This window comes from Perissodus microlepis, chromosome 23 (genome assembly GCF_051167445.1).
Source record: "Perissodus microlepis isolate ML-2025 ecotype Zambia chromosome 23, ASM5116744v1, whole genome shotgun sequence".
NCBI classification, from domain to species: Eukaryota; Metazoa; Chordata; class Actinopteri; order Cichliformes; family Cichlidae; genus Perissodus; species Perissodus microlepis.
Window position 1 is genome coordinate 2,924,263 of NC_140482.1, and position 22,446 is coordinate 2,946,708.

Sequence of the window (22,446 nt, forward strand, 5' to 3'; positions counted from 1 at the left end):
GCCTTTTCAGAAATCCAGTGTAATGTCAAAATATCCTGCCAGCTGAGGATCAGACTGGATTTATAGTTTTTCTGCACCTCAAGTGAGTTGAGAGATTAAGACACCTATTCTTTGTCATCCAAAGTTGAAAGAGTAAAATCCACTACAGCCGGTGCTGAGCACGTTCAGATGACTGTATTTTCATAGCCTTTTAGATTTCTTACTGAATTCACTGGGCGAGCAAACGAGGCGCTGGCTGTCTGCAACAGAAATGCCCAGCCGTTCTTTTCATTTGTTTGCATAAAGAGAGGATGTGGATATGGAGATGTGGATACACGAAATGGGAAGCACAAGAAAGGGAGGCAGTTTGGAGTGTGTATGTTCCTTTATCAGCCTCTGCAGTAGACTGGGGAGGTGGTATGCAGCTGTAGTGTATTAATCAGAGTGAAGGTGTTTCCTCAGGGGGCTTTCTCACAGAGTAAGACAATGCTGTGGCTGACTCACTCCCTTTTTTACATTTCCAACATCTCTCACATTGGTTCTGTTTTACTGCTTAACATTAGGCTCAATTGTGAGACCCAGTAAAGTGTTAACATTTCCTTCTTATACCCTTCTATTGGCATTACCGGCAGATTAATCTTTCAGTGTTCATGATTTACTCCAAACTGTAAAACCAGAAGACATTTTTCAGGTCTTTGTGCTGCACTGGAGGAAAGTGTTGCAGCAAAGACAAAAAGACTGACTTTTCCAAGCCAGTCCAGTCCAGCTTTTTACTTCCCTAAGGATCAAATTGTCTCCTTTTGGGAAATAAAATCAATCAATTAATATTTTCAGTCATTTTTATATGTTTTATCATTATAAAAGTTCTAATCAATTACAGTATTATTCAGCCTCCTTTCTTCTGTGCTCGCACAGTTAGATGATTGGACTGATCCAGCACCTACAATTAACTGCGGTGCCCTACAAGCTCAGGGGGATGGACTCTAGTGCCTACATACAGCCAAATCCAACAAACATTGAAACACACTACACATTGTTTCATGTCTTTTCACTGTATGTAATTAAAATGTCATATTTTTATAGAGCTTTTCTAAAATTAGTGACCACAAGTCAAACAAGTGCATCAAGAAAAAAGTATGCTAATGCAAAGTGAATTGTCTGAACCATGAAGCACAAACACAAAATAATGCTGTATTAATGTTGCTAATCTGTTTACCCTTTTTGCCTGTTTTCAGCTGCACCTTGCTCCATTTAGCTTGATGAATATCTACCATAATCTTATCACAATAATATATGTTTTATACCTTCTCATCTAAAAAGATGAGATATAAAAGGAAGTAATACATCTTTAAATGTATTATTTTATTTATTTTTCTTTCTATATTCCACCAAACAGCAAGGGGAAATGGCAAAATTTCCGTCAAGTATTGAGTGACTCGTGTTCACATCCAAGATTTATGAATATGCAGCGTGTGTGAGGCCTTTCATGCTCCCACCTTTTAAAAACGGACTCTGTTGTTGCTTTACTGATCCCAGTTGTTACTGTTCAAGGCTGCATTTTCACTAATACCACAGCTGTGATCTTTTGGCTCTCTTTTCAGCACTAAGCTTTCTAGAGTTGAAAGCGTCATGAAAGGCAGGAAAGGTTACGACACACATTCATTCACATGAAGAAGACGAAGGAAATGACCAGTGTTGGTCAAGTTACTTGAAAAAAGTAATCAGTAACTAATTACTGATTACTTCCTGAAAAAAGTAATCCCGTTACTTTACTGATTACTAATTTTCAAAAGTAATTAGTTACTTAGTTACTTTTTAAAACATGATTTATCCCCTAAATAGGTGATAAAGCGATAGATCTGTCAGCCCAATTCTACTTTTTCTGCATAATCGATCATACAAAATGTAATCAAATAAAAAAGTCTCTTTTTAAAACTTGTTTTATTAGTTTTAATCTTTTAACTTTACGCATCAAGCAAAAATTTAATTATCTGCAACATTCTCTGACTGGAAGAAATTAGTTTAACATTTAAACTTATTTCCAGCATATAAAATAAAATAGTTTTTTGTGTTTACACTCACTCAATAAATGCACGTAAAACACAGCAGAAAAAAAATAAAATCAAAGACTCAGCGGTCCTGTTGCTCTATTTTCACCTGTATAGCAGGAGTGGGGCAGGCGGAGGTTTGCCCTGGTGCAGGTGTGCCGCAGCGGTCAGTGGAAGGATACGGCAGCTTCTCTGTGAATTTCACATTCCCATGGCAGCATACACTCCATGCTTGCTCGGACGTTTAGGTTTTTTTTTCGCTGTACGCTAATGTTTTTGTCACTTTTTAAGGACTCAAACTCAAAGTAAGGTCAGCACTTCCACGCTTTAAACGCTGCACGCTCATACTCTCTGCAGCACTCGTTATATTATCCATTTTTGATCTGCACACAGCTGTTGCCACGAATGTCGCACTTGCTTACGTCATTGTCATAAGACACAAAAAAATCATGGTTTTAGTAACACAGTAACGCAGCGTGCTTACAGGAAAGTAACAGTAATCTAATTACCTTTTTTTTCAATAGTAATCCCTTACTTTACTCGTTACTGAAAAAAAGTAATCGATTACAGTATCGCGTTACTGCCCATCTCTGGTCAAGACGTAGCAGAAAGACAGAAGTGGTGTCTGTCTTGCAGACTCCTCTTAGTCTGCTTGTCAGAGGTGACAGCGATATGACAGCAGTCAGGATGTGACATTTTAAGTGTGTGATCTTGCACCTGGCTGTCATCATCTTTAAAATAGCCCTTGAAAAATACATGGTGGCATATGAGTGATACCATAAGCTTAGATTAGTTAGATCAGTTTCCACGCTGTTTGCCAACTTTCAACCAACCCAATTAGCCCATCTATTCGTGTAGACTCCCAAATCAGGTTTTGATAGTATATTTTTCTTTTACTGCCATTTTGCCAAAGTTACTGGTATCTCAGAGATATGCAACACAGCTTACAAAAGAACTGAGATGTTATGTAAAAACACAATAAAAACAAAATGAATGACTTGGAAGTCATTAAAACTCAATGTGCATTTGGAAATAATATGAAGACTCATCCAACCATCCATCCATGTTCTTCTGCTTATCCGGGGCCGGGTCGCAGGGGCAGCAGCCTAAGCACAGAAGGCCAGACCTCCCTCTCACCTGCCAGCTCCTCTAGCTTGTCCGGGGGAACACCGAGGCGTTCCCAGGCCTGCAGAGAGATATAATCTCTCCAGCATGTCCTGAGGCTGCCTTTGGGCCTCCTCCTGGTTGGACATGCCCAAAACACCTCACCCAGGAGGCGCCCAGGTGGCATCCTTGTCAAATGCCTGAACCACCTCCTTTCCATGTGGAGTTATAGCAGTTCTATTCTAAGCCCCTCTTGGGAGAAAGCTCATTTCCGGCACTTTTACCTTTTTTACCTTTGTGACCAAAATGAGGGCAGATCGACTGGTGAATCAAGGGCATCGCTTTTACGCTCAGCTCTCTCTTCACTGTGATGGACCGGTACAACATCTGCATCATTAAAGCCACAGCACCAATCCGTCTGTCAGTCTCCTACTCCATTCTCCTCTCACTCATGAACAAGAGTCTGAGATACTTAAACTCCTCCAATTGGGGCAGCAACTCATCCATGATCCGACGTGGGCGCTCCACTCTTTTCCAGCTGAGGACCATGGCCTCAGACTCGGAGATGCTGATTCTCATTCCTGACGGTTCACACTCTGCAGTGAACCACTCCAGTGCGAGCTGGAGGTCACCACCTGATGAAGCCAACAAAACCACATCATCTGCAAAAAGCAGAGAGGAGATTCTGAGACCACCCAAGCAGAAGCCTACTGGCTCTTTGCTACGTCTTGAAATTCTGTCCATAAAAATTATGAAAAGACAAGGACTTTCCAAAGACTTTCCAGCACCCTGATGTAGGCATTTCCAGGGACGCTGAGATGATCCCCCTATAGTTGGAGCACACTCTCCGGTCTCCCTTCATAAAGATGGGATTTAACACCCTGGTCTGATCAACACGCAACATCGTAGAGGCATCTCAAGCAAGATTACAGTATTATTCTCAGGGCGAACCTCCTCCACCCAGGGGCTCTGCCACCAAGGAGTTGTTTAACTTCAGTGACCTCACTCTGGCATCAAATTGCATCAAATCCATTTCTCAAAGCAAAAAAATAAATATATAAAAACAAAACAGAAAAGCTGGGCATCATCTGTGTAGCAGGGGAAATTTATGTTATGTCTTCCAATAGTACTGCCCAAGGAACGTATGCATAATGTGAATAGAAATAGAATAGCCAGAAAAATATTTATAACCTTGACTAGAGCAGTTCTCAGAAGTACAGTTCATGCAGAATCCACAAAAATAAACATTCTAGCATCTACAGAGTTTATTTTTAGAAATGCAAAATTCCATGGTAATATATATGGTAATAATGGTCAAAATTTTTAGAACAACCACATTTTTTTTAATCCCTTTTCACTGAAAATTATTCTGTTTAATGTCTCACTGCACTCTGAAATGAAAGCATTGTGCACATAAGCAATTGGACTTAAAAAAAAAAATCATGGAATCAATTTATGGACCAAAATGAACCAAAACTTTGACTCATCAGGAGCCCCCTTTGACAGATATAACAGCTGAACACAGCCGTGGCTTCTTTCTACAATAGAAGTCAAATCTTCTCCCATATCTGTTGCAGAAGTTCCCATAAATGTGGACCTTGTAGGCTGCTTTGCTTTCACTTTTCTGTCCAGTTCAAACCAGCTCGATGGGGTTTAAGTCTGGAGACTGTGCTGGACTCCATGTTTTCAAGCTCACCATCTTGTTCTTTTTCCTGAGGTAGTTCTGACACAGCTTGGACTGATGTTTGGGGTCTTTATCCTGCTGTAGGATGAACCCCTGACCAACTAGCCTCATACCAGAGGGTCCTGCATGGTGCTGCAGGATGCTGTGGTAGCTGTTTTGGTTCAGGGAGCCTCTCACTCTGTACAAGTCACCGACCCTGGATCCAGCAAACAGCCCCAGACCATCACACTTCCTCCTCCATGTTTGACAGTTGATGCCACACACTGTGGAACAGTCCTTTCACCCACTCGACGGTGTACAAAGATCCTGGGTGATGAACTGAAGGTTTCAGATTTTCATCCATCAGTCCATAAAACCTTCTTCCAGTCTTCAGTAGTCCAGTGTCGGTGTTTCATGGCCCAGATGAGCCTCTTTGTCTTATTCTGGCTTTCTTGCTGCAACTCGTCCTGTCAAACCTGCAGCTCGAAGTTTTCTCTTCACAGCTGAAACTGAGACTTTCTCACTACGACCACTATGAAGCTGCTTGAAGCTGTTGTCCTGTGAGCTGCCGTCACACAGCTGTTAACTCTCAGAAACTTGTCCTCTGAGTCAGTCGTGTCTTTGGGTCTGCAGACCTCCTCCTGTCACAGTTTCTGAGCCTTTGATGCTGAAGGAAACTGGACTCATTGACACCTTGACTTTCTTTGCAGTTTCTCTGTAGGACAGACCGACATTTATAAGTGTTATGATGGTCTGTGTCTCTTCCACTGTTAATTGCCTCTTTCTCACCATGTTTGTAGCAACACATTACTTTCTGCAGTACAATACTGTTCAACTGATGCTCACGAGGGTACATCAGTGTGTTGCAGCACTGCTTTTATGCAGACAGAGGGGGAAGTAATCCAGAAAAGTTGGAACAGCTGTAGGAATTAGTAGCAGCAGCTTTCAAGGCTTGATCAACCTCCATTGCTGCAGAACAGCTTTAAACTGTTAACCCATGTTGTCCCTGAAAAAGGCCTTTTTGTATAATTCTGAAATGTACATTATTCTTCAGTTTTGGCTAACCTTACCTTTTTAGCCTCTGGCAGTTCAGCACTTACCTTTGTACCATTTAAGCTGTTCGTTGGACTTGAATGACTTGAACTGCAATAAATAACTTGAAAAATTGGGCTGTTCTGAAACTTTTGACCAGTAGTGTATAATGTTACTTGTACTATGTAAGCTATTAGTTTGACTAAGTTGGTGTTGTTAAGACTTTTTAAACAAGAACAAAGATATACACTTGGGCTTAATTTGGGCTTCTTAAATGCTTATGGCTTAGTTACACCATTTGTAAATGTTGTTTGGGCCATGGATCAAAAGTCTTAACCTAAGTATTGTGCAGAAATAATATCATCAGAGTCATTGTTTTTTACCTTTTTGTAAAACATTGTCATATCAAATCTTGTTTGCAATGCAGGGAACGTGTTTTGCATAATAGCTAACACAAACAAACACTTTACAATGAATTAATTAATTTTGGCAGCAAAACTAATATGGTACACATACCTTCTTTTTATAGGCTGTGTATATTTGTTCACGAAGCCTCAAAATCAGAAGAGTAGAAAACATAAACGGTGATTTTCAAATGCTGCTAAAAGTCATAACTAAAATGTGCCAGTTTCACTTATCATGTGACCGAGTTCTTGCAGGTCGTAGCTGTTTTTCAAGAGTCTCCTAGTTTTTGCTCTCCTTGCAGTATCCTTGAGAAAACTCAAATCCAGGCTTGATCTTTGGGATTAACCTTTTAAATCAGAGGTTTCTCAGGCAAAGGGGTAGCTGTAAGTAGGAAGGAGGTCCCTATAATTAAACATCTAAACATCCTTTTGTACATTTTTTCCTTCATTCCTTGGTGCAGCATGAGCGCTAACTTGTGTTGTTTAGAAAGAGAAATTTGTAGCTCTGGAAAAACGTTTGCCACGTGTGTGTGTTTCTTTGTTCCTGTCTTCTATTAACACCTTGCTATGCATGATAATAACCAAACAGCACAGTATCGAGTTCTCTGTGCTGTGTACACAATTATAGATCATATGGAGATTAAAAAGCCAAAGTGCATGTTTCAGTTAAAGGGTACATTGAACTAAAGACATTTCACTTTAGCGTCTTTGCCCACCTTCTCTCTTAGTTAGCCATAGAGTTAGTAATTCCACAGAAAATTGGCTATGACTAAATGAAACCTAAATATCTTCATTCGTATAATTTCTAATCTGTTTTTGAACAGAAAGCGAGAATAAAATAAGGAACAGTAAAAATGTATCTCATCTTTCAATGCTGCCTCCTCTTCCACCAGATCTGCCACCAGTTTCTCTGTTATCAACGACCCACTTTACTCTGTCCCAGTTTGGTCTCATCGCCTTGTCCAACCCTGCTTTTAATTTTAGTCTTTACTTGCTTAGACTATTTTGCCACAGCAGTAATTCTCTGCTCGACTCAGCAGAATCAAAGGTTCCCTTCCCTCCCTGTTTTCCATGCCTCCCATCACATTCCCCTTCTCCTCCCCAGCTCAGTATCCCATCCCAAATTCTGGATTGGTAATATATTAGTAAATTAACTGAAATAACTGAACTAAAATGTATGTATTAGCTATGACTTGTTACATTAATTATTTCTGATGCAAAAACAGTGATTGACAAAAAGTTACAATCATTATGTATTTAATTATGTAAAAATGTTGCAAGCATATGTGCAACATCATCAGTTTAACATCCTCATTTCTAACTCAGTCTATCTCAGTTTGAGCCACTGATTACATCATTTCCACAAGCGGGTATCTGTGACAGATGAACCAATTTCAGGAGTAAAGCTTTTTATTGTGTAGTCAACTTGCTTTCTATGAATGTTGGTTGAATAAAATGCTGAAAAAATATTATGAAGTGATACATTTGAAATACTCTGAATGTTTTGTAGGTAACTGTGATTTATTTATTTACTGTTTTATATTAGGATCTTGCAAAAAACCTTGCATTTCCTCAGGGGTTTCATTACATTAGTTTATTGCATTTACCCCAAAGAGGGTTAGCACATTTTACATGACATTAGATGGACCAGTCCACTGGGAGATGATATTTTGATGTTAAAACAGATCTGAAAACACACTATTTGCTGACAGCAGGTGTTGAGAAAAGAGACAAAAGAGCCGTATTGGATATCCACCTTTTTAACTGCAAGGGCGAAACCCACTGCCTGTGACTATGCACTCAGTAGTTTTCCTACTGAGACACTGCTAGCTCAAATTCACTGTTAAAGAGTAATATACCAGCTAAGTTCAAACATCAGATTTTAATATAGGCTGATGCACCAGAAGAATAGATTGATTTATGCTGAGAGGTCTCGAAAAAGCATCTTCAGGCACTTCTTTGGCTTGCCTGTTTTTTAAGGGAAGCACTCAGGATCGATGCATACTGACTGTTTGAACATCTGCAGTGGCAATTTATTACTCCTGTAGCTCCCCTGTGGTTCCACCTATACCTCAGTGGCTGATGCAACAGGCAGCACTGCAGAGAACATTTAGACTTCATCTGCCACAATCACTCTTGAAGTTTGCTTTTGAGCATTAGCTGAACTTTTCTAACAACTGCAAATGAAGTATAAAGACAGTTTCACACTTTTGTATTGTGTTGCATGATTAGGAAAGCATTGTGATGAGTCTAGAGTATAGTGGCTTCACAGAAACCAGTTCATTGGCCAAGGCTTCAAACTGCCATCCAGTCGAGTATTCAGACATTTACTACATCCAGGTTTAGCTACCAATGTCCTAAAGTAAGAAACCAAAGGACTCTTCCAAGAGGCTGCGTTCAACAAAGTTGTACACAGTAACAACTTATTCAAATCAATTTCATTTCAATGATATCTATACAGTGCCAAGTTACAACAACAGTCGCCTCAAGGTGCTTTAGGTAGATCCTACAATAATACATACAAGGAAAAACCCAACAATCATATGACCCCCTATGAGCAAGCACTTTGGCGACAGTGGGAAGGAAAAACTCCCTTTTAACAGTCACATTTCCAATACAGAACTTTAAATAGTCCAGTACTGATCCTGCGAAGGTTTCTGGTCCTGGTGTTCAAATCTGTCCCAGTCTGTCTGTATGAAGCAGTCCTGCAGTTTGGAGAGAGGATTTTCAGGCCAGGCTGTAACAGTGTTTGTGGTGGGCTTGGCACTGCGTCTGAGGGGGGTGTAGGCTGGGCGAGGTGGGGGAGGGGTATGCATGCTAGATGTTGGAGTAAAGATGATCTAGAGTTTTCTCTCCCCTGGTGGGACATTTGACATGCTGATAACTTTGGGAGCACTGGGGTCTTTATGTCGGCCTTATTAAAGTCACCTGCAATTATGTGAACACCGTCTGGGGATGAGGGATCTGGCATTGGAGAGATAGAGGCTTGGCAGAGGTGGCTTGTGTGGTTGTTTTTTAGCCTCAGCAAGGCCCTGGCGGGTGTAGAAAGGAGTACTGAGACGGAGAGCCGTAAGCTGCTGCAACAGTGTGCGCCGCCATCTTTAGGTAACACTCTGCCTATTGCCTTCTTATTAAATACTTTTTAAAATAATTTTTAAAAATATTTCTTCAACTAGGGGCGATCGTGGCTCAAGAGTTGGGCGTTCGTCTCGTAATCGGAAGGTTGCCGGTTCGAGCCCCGGCTCCGACAGTCTCGGTCGTTGTGTCCTTGGGCGAGACACTTCACCCGTTGCCTACTGGTGGTGGTCAGAGGGCCCGGTGGCGCCAGTGTCCGGCAGCCTCGCCTCTGTCAGTGCGCCCCAGGGCGGCTGTGGCTACAATGTAGCTGCCATCACCAGTGTGTGAATGTGTGTGTGAATGGGTGGATGATTGTGTATAGTGTAAAGCACTTTGGGGTCCTTAGGACCAAGTAAAGCGCTATACAAATACAGACCAGTACCATTTACTAGGGATGACATGGGCCGCGAGAATGAGACACAGGCATTAGAGCCTCTTAATGCGTGTTGTGTTTGGTTTTACACCGGTGTGGAATTACCAAAAATAGAGAGGGGACAGTCTAACATGTGAAACAGGAAAATACCGCCGTGTAATCCATTTATTTCAACAAAGTAACTGTATTCTGAATACCACCCCTTTAAATGGTAATGGTAACGGTAACTGTACAGTTACTCATATTTTGTATTTTAAATACGTAACAGCGGTACATGTATTCCGTTACTCCCCAACACTGGTTGTATTGACTCGTAGATGAAAATCCGATGGTGTTTTTCCAGGTTCAGTTTTGACACAGTCCCATACACCACCTGCTGGAATGAAGCACCAAACCGTGATAGAGCCTCCACCACGTTTTACAGATGGCTATAAACAGTAATATACAATATAAAGAAAACGTTGTCAATACTCAAAACTTTCAAATGGAGATACATCGCTACATCAGACTGGTCCCCCCGTTCTTGTGTAATGTGTCATTGCTTAAGATTTTTCCTTCTTCTCTCTGATGGGTTTAAACATACAGAGTAGGTGGTCTGCGGTGCAGGTTTGTTTCTCATGCCCTGGGCCAAAAAGCAACTATCACTCCTGAGAGAGGAGGTTATATCACTGTGATTGCAGTGATAGTGGTGCGATGGAGATGCACTTTACCGAGTTTCCATTAACCATCTTCTACTGCCAACAGCAGAAAAAGCTGAAGGACCCCTCCACCCCACTACACTACCCCAAACATTACCCCACTCTCTTCACTCTCTTCAGCCTCCACACCCATATAAAATGAGTAATGTTTGCAACACGCGCAGCCAGTAGAAGAATACATTCTCTCCCCAGCCTGGATGGCAGTGATGAATGTGTGGGACAAAGTTGCTGCACAGTCACCCAGGCAGCTCCACATGCCCAAGAGAGTACAGAGAGCCAGATACACAGAGATAGTAAGAACAGGGCAGAGAGAGGAGTACTTGAAGCACTTTGATTTCTTTAATTCTAAGTGCATTCCAAGCTGACAGGATTGGGACATGGTGCTCCAAGACCACCTCTCCTTCTCCAGTCATAAAACACAGCTCTAAATCTATGGGCTTCTCTCTGTTGGATAAAAGTGCCCTGAGTGCATTCACTCACCTCCTCCTTCTCTCCTGACTTCAGACTCCACTGGTGCAATACACCAGAAGAGATGGATAGTACCGGTTTGTCTGTTAGCTTGATGGAGAGCCAACAAATAGTTTTGCCTGAGCCCACAGAGGCCTGAAGCGACCATCAGATGCCTATCAGTTAGAGACTATGACAGTGGCAACGGCTGTTGTTTTTTCTGCAGCTGCCTCTTCAAGGTTGTTTCCACCACCCACACTGTTCCACTGGGCCTCTACTAGTGTGGAGCTGAGTGATAAACAGGAACACACTAACACCATCCAGCCATCATGGCCCTGTAATTAACAGGCCTGCTTTTATGCATAGTAAGCCAAGGTTGGTTTTGGGTGTCAGCGCCAGTTCCTTCTGAGAGTTTTGATGCAGAGACATTAGCAAATCTAAGGTACAAATTCAGTGCACAGCAGAGATTAATAACCTCTCTCCGTGGGCTGCTCTCCACTGCTTCACTTCATTGTTTTCTATGCAGAGGAGTGGAGTGATACACTCCTCCTGCTCCATGCCCACCTGCCCGCCTGCCTAAATTTGTAGCAAGCTTACTGACATGCCTCATACATACAGCCAGCTTTTACACATCAGTGTGCTTTCCACACAGCTTACAGGAATTGAAGAACAGACCAGTAAGTGACCAGTTTTAGCTGCCGCTGACATCTTTGTTTTTAGCCAAATCAGATAGACTCATCCACACTAACTGGTCTGTTTAGATGGTTGTGGTGACAATGGAAAGAAAATTAAGAATACTGAGATGTGAAACATCATGATTTAAAACATTTCACTCATTCAGATGACACAGAGTGGTTAATAGTTCTATAAATGTTAACCCTTTTTAGTCTATACGTTGTAACTAAAACCTGAGCCAATTTGAAAGAGCCAAAAAGTCATGAGCAGATAATCTCCATAAAAAATGTCACGTGCTAGAATAACCTTATTCATCCTGGCTTAAATGATGAGTAGGGCTGATCACAGGTGATCACAGGCCTCGCACTGGAAAGCCTCAGTGAACCTACGGTGATTTGACAGGACATAAAACTATCAGTAAATTGTCCAGGGGTGGTTGTGTTGTTTAGGTTCTTCAGCATGTAACACATAACACAATATTGTGTTAATTAATCATCATTTAATTATCATCAAGAATAAAAAAGAAGCAGGCTAACTTTCCATAAGTTAAAATAATATAAAAACATATGATACTGTTAAACATTAGATTAACAGTAATATGCTCTCTCAAACAGAAGCTTTTACTAAGTTTATGGAAGTGTATAAAGGCTTCTATCTGTCAGTATATGCAGAATCATTACTTTCAGATGTTTAGTTGGTCACCTCTACTCCCAGTTCAGTATTTTCCTCAGTAGCTGCTTTCATCGAGATGACATTTGGGAGAGTTTGCAGCAGTCTAGTCAGCAGGGCCATTGATAATGTGTTCGTTCGGAGTTGGTCTCAGGACACTGAGAACTGTTATAGTGCAGCAGATGCTGGGCAATGTGAGGACAGCACTGATAACTCCATTCTAGAGTTTTTGCCCTTGGGTTAATAGAAGTGATGTGTCCACTAACGCTTTCCTGTGTCAGTGGCAGCAGAGTGCTCCCAGAGTACTCTCAGATATTTTCTTGTTAAAATATGCTGAGGTCCAGATGAAGAAGCTGCTGCTGAGCGATTTATTGCAGCCCTTGCTTTTTCTGACTGGTTACATCTCATTCCATCTTCTTTTATGCAAAGGACCCGCTCTTAATTTATAATGACCACCTACACATGTACTAATCATGCTGCTTAATCACAACTGGGGAGCTTCATAAACACGGTATTCATCTGGCCTGATTGCCATGCTGCCTGTGCATTATATAAAGAACAAAGGGAGGAGGTGGGAGAGCAGACAGATATAGAGATTACTGGGTAAAAGCCATCAGGTGTGATCGAGAATGTCAAACCATATCTCCAGCACAACACTCCTCAAATGTCCACTTTAAAATGGGCTGGTACTTAAATGGAAGGGTCCTACTAAAGAAGAGAAAGGTCAAACTAATTTCCCCGCTGTACACACTATAATAGTTTTTAGAACTTGCATATTGATTGTATGATCTAAACTGAATATTACACAACTGCAAAAGGTTTTCACAGGACTCTGTGCATGTGAAAAACTAAGGACACTGTTGCTGCGTCTGCAGGAATGAAGCTAACACATCTATAAACACAAAGGTTTGCTGGTCAGGAGCATTCGGGTGTGTGTTAGCCCAGGAAATTCAGCCCAAGCCAGAGGTCAAAGGTCAGAGTAATTGCAAAAACAGGTTTGCAGTAATGAACTGCTTCTGGAATAATGTTCGGAGGACAGGTGAGGAGGGGGGATGTTTGGCTACAATGCACGATTGTCCATCACAAAGTATTCTAGAGAAAAGGACATCTGCCCCACAGCTACAGCTTGGCTAAAATTGGGTCATGAAACAGCAGAATGAGCACAACAACAAATCTACAAGGGAGTTACACAGAGGCTAGCTAGCCTAGCCAGTGTACAATGCTGTTATAGAGCTAGTCTAAGGAGCTTGGAAAGAAAAGCGTCTGGACTTCTTTAAGTTGCTTGAAGACGTTTCACCTCTCATCCGAGAAGCTTCTTCAGTTCTAAGGTCAAATGGTGGAGAGTCCCAGATTTAAACCCAGTGGGAGTTTCCCCCCACAGAGGGACAAAAGGACCCCCTGATCCTCTAATCGCCTGAGCCAAGGTGTGAAACTGGGTGTGGGTCCCAATCAGCCAGGGTTTCGGGTGAGCTCATTGTGAAACCTGGCCCCACCTTCTCATGTGATTTCCTGAGGTCAGATGGCCCAGGGTGTGAGTGGGCATTAAGGCATCTGGGGAGGGAACTCAAAACTGGATTATAGGTGGCAGACAGTTGGTGTCGTAAGCCCCGCCTCTGTTCAAAGATGGTCGCTCACAGTGGACATAGATGCTTCTTTCACTCCTCTTTCAAACCATCTGTCCTCTCTGTCCAAAATGTGAACGTTGGCATCCTCGAAAGAGTGACCTTTGACCTTTAGATGCAGATGGACTGCTGAGTCTTGTCCTGTGGAGGTGGCTCTTCTGTGTTGTGCCATGCGCTTGTGAAGTGGCTGTTTGGTCTCTCCAATGTAGAGGTCTGGGCATTCCTCGCTGCACTGTACAGCATACACCACATTGTTAAGTCTGTGTTTTGGCGTTTTGTCTTTCGGGTGAACCAGTTTTTGTCTCAGTGTGTTGCTGGGTCTGAAATGCACCGGGATGTCGTGCTTGGAGAAAACCCTCCTGAGTTTCTCTGATACACCGGCTACATAGGGGATGACAATGTTGTTGCGTCTGTCCTTCTTATCCTCCCTCGCTGGTGTCTGGTCTTCTTTTCTGTGCCTCTTTGCTGACTTTAAGAACGCCCATTTAGGATAGCCGCACGTTTTGAGTGCTTCCTTTACATGTGTGTGTTCCTTCTTTTTTCCTTCAGGCTTAGAGGGAACATGTTCTGCCCGGTGGTGTAGGGTCCTGATTACTCCAAGTTTGTGTTCCAGAGGGTGATGGGAGTCAAAGAGGAGGTACTGGTCCGTGTGTGTGGGCTTCCGGTAAACTTCGATGTTGAGGTTTCCGTTCTCTTCAATGTGCACAGTGCAGTCCAGGAAAGGCAAACAGTCGTCCTTTGTGTCTTCCCTGGTGAACCTGATGTTTTTATCCACAGCGTTGATGTGCGCAGTGAAGGATTCCACTTCTTGTGTCTTGATTTTGACCCAGGTGTCGTCCACATATCTGTACCAGTGGCTGGGTACTCTTCCTTTGAAAGAGCCAAGAGCCTTCCTTTCCACTTCCTCCATGTAAAGGTTGGCTACAATAGGTGACACGGGGGAGCCCATGGCACAGCCATGTTTTTGTCTGTAAAAGCCTTCGTTGTATTTGAAGTATGTTGTGGTGAGGCAGAGGTCTAACAGTGTGCAGAGCTGATCGGGTGTGAAGTTGGTCCTGTCCTCCAAGGAGCTGTCAGGTGAGGATCATCAGGGGGTCCTTTGTCCCTCTGTGGGGGGAAACTCCCACTGGGTTTAAATCTGGGACTCTCCACCATTTGACCTTAGAACTGAAGAAGCTTCTTGGATGAGAGGTGAAACGTCTTCAAGTAACTTAAAGAAGTCCAGACGCTTTTCTTTCCAAGCTCCTTTGACTACGATGACCTGGATGACTGAGAACCTTCACAGACATGTTATAGAGCTAGTTTATCACTTTAAAATGACAACACTGCACTAAAACTCTTCTTATCAATAGTTAAATAATTTACCGTGGTCATATGTTCATTACAGTGGATGCACAGATGTTAATGCACACTAATCATATACGATGCTGTGCATTAAAACCCACCTCAGCCAATCTGTCTTCAGTTCAACACTTCCAGTGGCATTCATCCACAGATGTGGTTATTTTGACAAATGGAATTAGGTACAAAATAAACACTGAGACACTTGCAGTTGTTAAAGTCCAGACCTCAACTCAATACTGTGGCAGGACCCGCTGAATCACAGTTTGGAACAGAACTGCACAGAGACACGTGGAAACTTTAACACAACTGTACATGTTTGCTTCCTGCCAACAGTAACCAGTAATTCTTACCACAGAGAAATGACTCTCAGACAGTGTTCAATGAAACGAAAGTGAATTATGTAGTAACCGTAAAAGTTAGCGACATAACTGTGTGTGTCGTCATAATGCAGTCACACTATATTGATGTATTTGCTTTTTGATATAAAAGCTACCAAATGAGTTTCCAGTCAAATGCACAATTTGTTGTCATATTTTCTACTGAAATGTAAAAAAATAACATTGAATATCCAGTTTGGTGAACGGAAAGGTGCCATGCTACACAACGTGAGCAGTAGTGCTTGCTACTACAAGAGTCAGTCAGTCTATTACACCAAATTCATACTCTTGGCTCTTTCAACGGACGTATCAAATGTGATACTTTGACACATGAACTGGAGGAGCCACGGATCTTATTTTGAGGAATGACCTTTTACACTTTACATCATTCTGCTAACCATACACACAATAATCTGTGTATCGTATAGTATGGTAATACTATAGTCATTACCCTCATAATCTTTCAGCCCCTGAAACAGGGAAGTTTGAGTTTTTTAAATTGTTATTTCAAAAAGCAGAGCCTTGTGATTCAAACGATGTAAACCACTTTCAGTTTGAAAGTTTCACATTAAGTGAAATATAAGAACCCAACAGTAGATCATGACACTGTCAATATGGGGCCCCGCAATTAAAACATAGTGGTTGCCTTAAGGTCTTTAAAGCATCTGATGCTTTGATGTAATCTCTTTCCACTAATGACAAACAAATGTCACAGTCGGCCTGGAGCCCTTTATGGTCTGGGAAGTTAGAGAAACGTTGTCATCTTTGCATACATTTGATTTGTGCTTCATGTTTTCCTAAAACACATTAAAATGGTATATGTTATATGTTATCATACTGTCTTTAGAACAGTTCATAAAACAAAAGTGAAACACTGAATATTAGCTCAGATTATTTATCTAGTCTGTTTAGTTGTTTTAGTAACCTCAGTAAAACATTATTGTGCGCTTCCTGATTTTTGTAGATTCAGGTGCCAATATAGCACTGAAAACACTTTTAGTGTATCTGTTTAAAAGTTGTAAATAAAATAAAATGTAATCACATTCTGCATGAAAACGAGTTCCTGATTTTAAAAAAATCATTGGGTTCAATTAAAAAAGACATTTTTGTTGTATTTTCTTGTCTACAGATATCCACGATGAGAACGGGTTAAAGCCAGTCATGGTTTACATCCACGGAGGATCCTACATGGAGGGAACTGGCAACATGATTGATGGCAGCATCCTGGCCAGCTATGGAAATGTCATCGTCATCACAATCAATTACCGGCTCGGAGTTCTCGGTGAGTCCGCCGCTTTAATTGTGGTGTTTTAACTGGTTTGGAGAAGTGCTGATTGTGGCATAAGTGGTTCATTGATTTATTGACTGATTTGACTGTTTGGCTTCCCCTCTTTCATTAACTGGCTCGCTGTTACATTCAGGGAGCAGGACATTAGAAATGTTCTTCTTTGATCACATATTTATCTTTGAAACTTTTCCTCAAAAATTGATTTGCAGCTGAAATTCATACGTACACAGATATACTTGATACACTATTCCCACTCATCATCGTGGAGTTTTCAAGCTGCAGTTTCTTTCTCCTGTTCTCCAATCCTCCATGTTGCCAGGTTAGGACGTGGTTTGCATTTTTGTCTGTATTCATCTCTGTTTAAAATACTTTTATATCAGTGCAGCCCACATTTCTTATTAGGACAATTACCCTTTTCTTTTCGAGATGAACTATGAAGAGACGTGTTTCTCTGAAAGTATTTTATCAAATTGTAACAACATTCTTTAATTTGACATGAAACCCTTTAACCTAGCTATCCCAGGTTGTCAGAAGAAAATGTACAAATGAAGACAGATACACTTTTCCAGGGTCAGATTTAGAGTCAAAGCTGCACTTTTTGTCATTATAGTAATTATTTAAGTCATGATGCAAATGGACAAAGATTTGGGTGCTAAGGCTTGTGTTTGGTGGTCCAACTGTGTCAAGATCAAAACAGCTTGCTGACTTGATAATCTTGCTAATGATGAGGTAGGCATAAAGGCACTATGATTTTTCCTTTAGAAAACAACGATGCATGTATATTAAGATGTATGTTGAATTTGTGAATGAGTCTAAAATCATTGGTTTCTCTGATAAACTTTATTACTTGCTTCATTTTTTCCTGATGGCAGCGTGCAACCATTCTGCAGGGATGTGCAGTGGTCCCTCGCTATAACGCAGTTCACCTTTCGCGGCCTCGCTGTTTGGCTGATTTTTTTTGTGCAATTTTTTTGATATTTTTTTATTTTATTTTATTTTTTCGTGCAGCGCATTCTGTTCTGAGTCCTGATTGGCCAAACAGACACAACAATGTCGACGAAACGTCGTCACCTGCGGGCGCCTTTGGTTTCATTCTATAGTACTGGACTTATTTTTCTACGAAGGTTTGAACTTTGAGAGTAAAAGTGTGAAAATGTTCATGCCTGTCTGAGAAAAGTGTGTAAAGTGTGTAGTGAGGGGTTTTACAGCATTAAAACATCTATAATAATTGTAAAAAATAAAGCTGGCTACTTCGGGGATTTCAGCTATCGTGGGTTATTTTTAGAACGTAAGTCCTGCGATAAACGAGGGAGCGCTGTAATTATAAAACAGAGATGGATAAAAGCACTGAAGCCTTTTAACAGTTGTACTAACTTACAGTTACCAGTTTGAATAAGTAGTCCATATTTCCTCTATAGTGTCTTTATAGCATGCATAATATTTATAAATCCCTCATATTTTGGCATCCATGTCTTAGATTTAGATACAAATAACCTGTTTCCACTCAGCATGATTGTAATTGTTCAGTTAGGTAAGATAAGAGGAAGATATTGTGTCTGTGTTCAAACTGCTTTGTAGAAGCATCATACAACTTTGATTTTCCTTTACATCAAGTTTGATGAATTGACTGGTACATTGTTACATACATGAAATCTCGACCAACTGTTTGTCTAAAGGGTCAGAGTCTCTGCTTCTAAAGACTGTCGCCCTTTTAAAGTGGTGGTGGGTAGACACAGCTAGCTCTACCTGCCTGCAGTGCCTACCCAGCTTCCTCATGTATAGCATTTAACTGAGTAGTCCCACAAGTCAGATTTGTCTACCAGACAGACTCTCCCCTTAATGACCTGTTGCACTAATTTAGTGACTATGAAAATAAACCTAAAGGATCTGTTAAACCTGATGAAACACATCAAATTAAGTTTTGAAAACAAAATATAATCTAGTGTGTGCTGTCAATGCTGTTGTTTATTTCTCAAGTGACAGCTGCACATCACAGCTCTCAAACGTTGAACTGGATTAAATGATTAAGGGTACTGCCTAATGAAGACGGTGTGGAAATCTTTTTATTTCTTGGCAGATAAATTGACATTTGTTTGACCGACTATTCCAGGTATTCCTGGTATGCGTTCTGTGTTCGAGTAGCAGCAGATTAGCATCGAGTAGCACACCATGTTCTAAATCAACAAATTACATACATACATTTGTTGGGTCTGCGCTTCCACAGGCCCCGCTGGTTTAGAAACGTATTCCCGTTAACGACAAGGAAGCAAGACAATCAGCGATCGATCGATTTTACTTGCTAGCAAGGGAGGCTGGTCGGAACCAGGCTCTTGGAGCTAAACGCTCCTCACCTGTCTCCTAGCCAGCTTCAAATAAAAAGCCTTCCTTGCCGCCTTTTATTGAAAACAGTTACAGTACACACAAGCACCACCCATTGTAAAACCCCCCTATGGTTCGAAAAGATAAGGCACCATGTGTGTGCACGTGTAAGCACGTGTGTGTATGTGTGTCTGTATACATGTGAGTGTGTGTGTTTGTGTTTGGGGGTGCGTTTGTGTGACCTCATGCTCACCAAAAGGGTCATAAAGGCAGGAAGTTTACTAACCAAGAAAACAGAACCCTCACATAGGATGTCCCATAATAAAACACTACAGCCTCCCCCACCATTCAACAAGCTGGAGAGGTTACAACTTGATAACCAGCTTTATGTGGCTGCTTCACCTAATCGCTAATGTTATGTTAAGTGAATCCATATAACAGAAAGAATATCCGGTCGTTAAGTGATGACGTGACGAATCCTACTTCCGGGCCTAAAGTAGTCTGCGTTTAATATGGCTTTTGTGTTGTTAACATGTTTAATGTTTTGTATTTTCTTCTATTTAATCTCAAAAAGCTCCTAAAACAGTCAGTGATCACTGTTGACCTCCCTCGGCTTTTATTACCGCTAATCATTTATTTAAGCTCAGTTTTTAAAACCTTAGGATGTAACTACAGCCCAGCCCATGCAGCAGTATATGAATGACTAACCTCGTGTTGTGGATGGATTATCTCAGTTGTTCTCCTGGCTGAAGTTTGGTCCTTTTACAGCATCCTGCCATGCGATTACATTTGTTCCTGACCACCGAGAACACTCACGTTAACTTTTACCGAGTGGAAAAAAAGTTAGCTTGTTTATATTATGCTAACATAGCTGTGTCGCTAGCGGTCACGTAGCACATCATTATATACCAGCTAGCCAAACTTCAGTAACCCTACAAACGTCACTGCTGTTTAGTTTTCTGTCTTCATTTATGTTGGAAGTGATAACAGAGCTGTACGTTTGAATTTGTTTCCAAAACCCTGCAGTCAGGACATGCTATGTTGTATTTAGATAGAAGCTAGCGAGCTAACTTCCTGCTAACTTCTAACTCCGTTAAATGTCATAAATTCCGTTTTCATGGATGCCTGGATGTTAAACTCAATTGTTACACCTGGTAGAGCAGAACGCTGATCATTTTATTAAAGATGAAAGACTTTAGACAGTTTTTCAACTCTCAGTAATGCCATAGTGATCGTTTGATATATGGACCTGCAGCGGAGTTTAGGCCCAGACACGGCTAGTCACGTCAGACTTAAAGACCGGATTGAGTGTGAGTATGTTGAACTTGTTACCATGTTACCATGGCGATTTACCCTAGTAAGAAGTGAAATGCTTTCATAGTACTGAAAACCCAGGGTTACCCCTGAAGTTACCTGGACAAGCCAAAATCCTGCTGGTAGTAGAAGCCTGGAAGTCCCTGGAAATTGTTAGGATAAGAGCAGCTACAAGTGCATTGAACAAACCATATATGATGATCTCCTACAGGCTAGCATCTGCTCATCAGATCAGTGAAGTACAGAATGCAGCACTAAATAGTAAAAACAAGCACCAGCGTGGGAGCCAGTCTGAAACCAAGGAGGAAAGTAGCTAGAGTAGTTAGCTATACACCTACCAAGCTGTTAAGATAATTTTGCATAATTTGTACACAAAATGTGTACAAAAATATCTGACATGTAACCGATGAATTATCGATGTAAACCTGTTGCTGCAACCTCCCTGGCCTTTAGTTTCTCACAACCATCTGTGCTTCAGCTGTAGGTGTAAACTTGAAGTCACATGGTGATCATGGCTTTCATGTAGAAAAGCTACAGGCAGCAGAAATAGACTATCGAATGTTTGCAGATCAGGGAGCCACATATGAACCCCAGTCAGACTGGTCTGGTAGGACCTTTGCTCTTTTCAGTGTCTCATGTTGTCGTGTTTATTCCTGTGCTTGAAATTTTCAGGCAGAGCCCAACAAGAACCCTGTCTAACACGCCGTTAGAAAAACTTCCATAGGTGTTCAACGGAGCTGAGATCTTATTGTTACAAGGCTATAACATGGGATTTCAATTATTTGCATATTGTTCTTAAATGTGTCACTCATCTGTACATATGGATGAGTGAAACTTGTCTTGACACCAGTTGTTGTTCACTTCTGATGAAGCTGTTTTCAACAACCACCTTGTTATACAGATACACACATATATAAAACACTTATCTCGGTGTTAAATATCAAATTTCCTTCATGGTTGTTGTTTCCGGGTTTGAATTGAAAGTGCACTCCATATGGTTTGTTTGCTGTTTGCATGAGGTTTGTTGTTTAGTGAAGTGAAGCCACAGTATATCCTTATGAACGCTGCCGCTGCTCTGCTGCACTGTGCCGTGCTTTGCTCTGCTTACCATTTGTTATAAGGCTGAGCTGTCTGCACCAGTCTCTATATTTAGTTTCCTGGGAGCCGGGGGGAAAAGGTGTTCTGGAAAAGTGTGCACTGCAGAGAGGAAAAAAGAGGAGAGAAGAGAGACAGAGAATGAGAAAAAGAGGGAGAGAATACAGATGAAAAAACAGATAAAGACAACAGATGAAGGAGAACATTAGGACAAATAACAAAAAGACAGTCAGAATGGCAGCGTAGCCAGGAAGTTGATTCTGTTCAGCTTTCAGCAGAATCACCTTTCTGGATTAACCATGCATCCAGACATTCAAATACTAAAATCTTTATGTAACAAAGAAAAAAAAAAGGGAAAAAATCACTCATGAGCATCAATCTGGTTACTTAAGCATCGTAGAGTGGCGTTATGAACAAACTGGTGACAGTTCTGTGTTTGTTACTTTGTTTCTTTTCCTACAGAGGATGGGACGTTTCAGGGTTTGACTGGCTTGATTTTTAAGATTTCTATCATCATCCTGCTCTATTAAAAAGTGTTTCCCAATACAGCTAAATTATTCTGTTACATTTAGGAGAAAGCAAAGTGACGCAAAAGTCAAAGATTCAGTTCCATGAAAACCATCTGATTTAACAAGCTTACTACCAAGAACTACAGAGAGAGTTTCTCCCAAACTGACTGACCATTTCAGTTTAAAATCCTTCACTTGAAACAAACCCCATCTAGTTTTCAATTCAAAAAGGTTTTTTTATATAGTGCTAAATCACAACAATAATAATCTCAAGGCACTTTATCTGTCAAGTTCAAAAAAGAAAGTATAGGAAGGCTTATGGCCTCGCCACCGTGAGTACGCCTGATCTCAGAAGCTAAGCGGTATGGG

At 41.2% G+C, this 22,446-nt stretch overlaps 1 protein-coding gene across 1 annotated transcript in view; it reads left to right on the forward strand.

Moving 5' to 3' along the window:
* The window catches only part of nlgn4xa (neuroligin 4 X-linked a), a 112,946-nt gene that overhangs the window by 27,127 nt on the left and 63,373 nt on the right, over window positions 1–22,446 (forward strand). Inside the window, exon 3 of the mRNA XM_084922098.1 lies at window positions 16,682–16,834. Within this exon, the coding sequence (XP_084778224.1) occupies window positions 16,682–16,834 (153 nt within the window). The remainder of the gene's footprint in view (window positions 1–16,681; window positions 16,835–22,446) is intronic.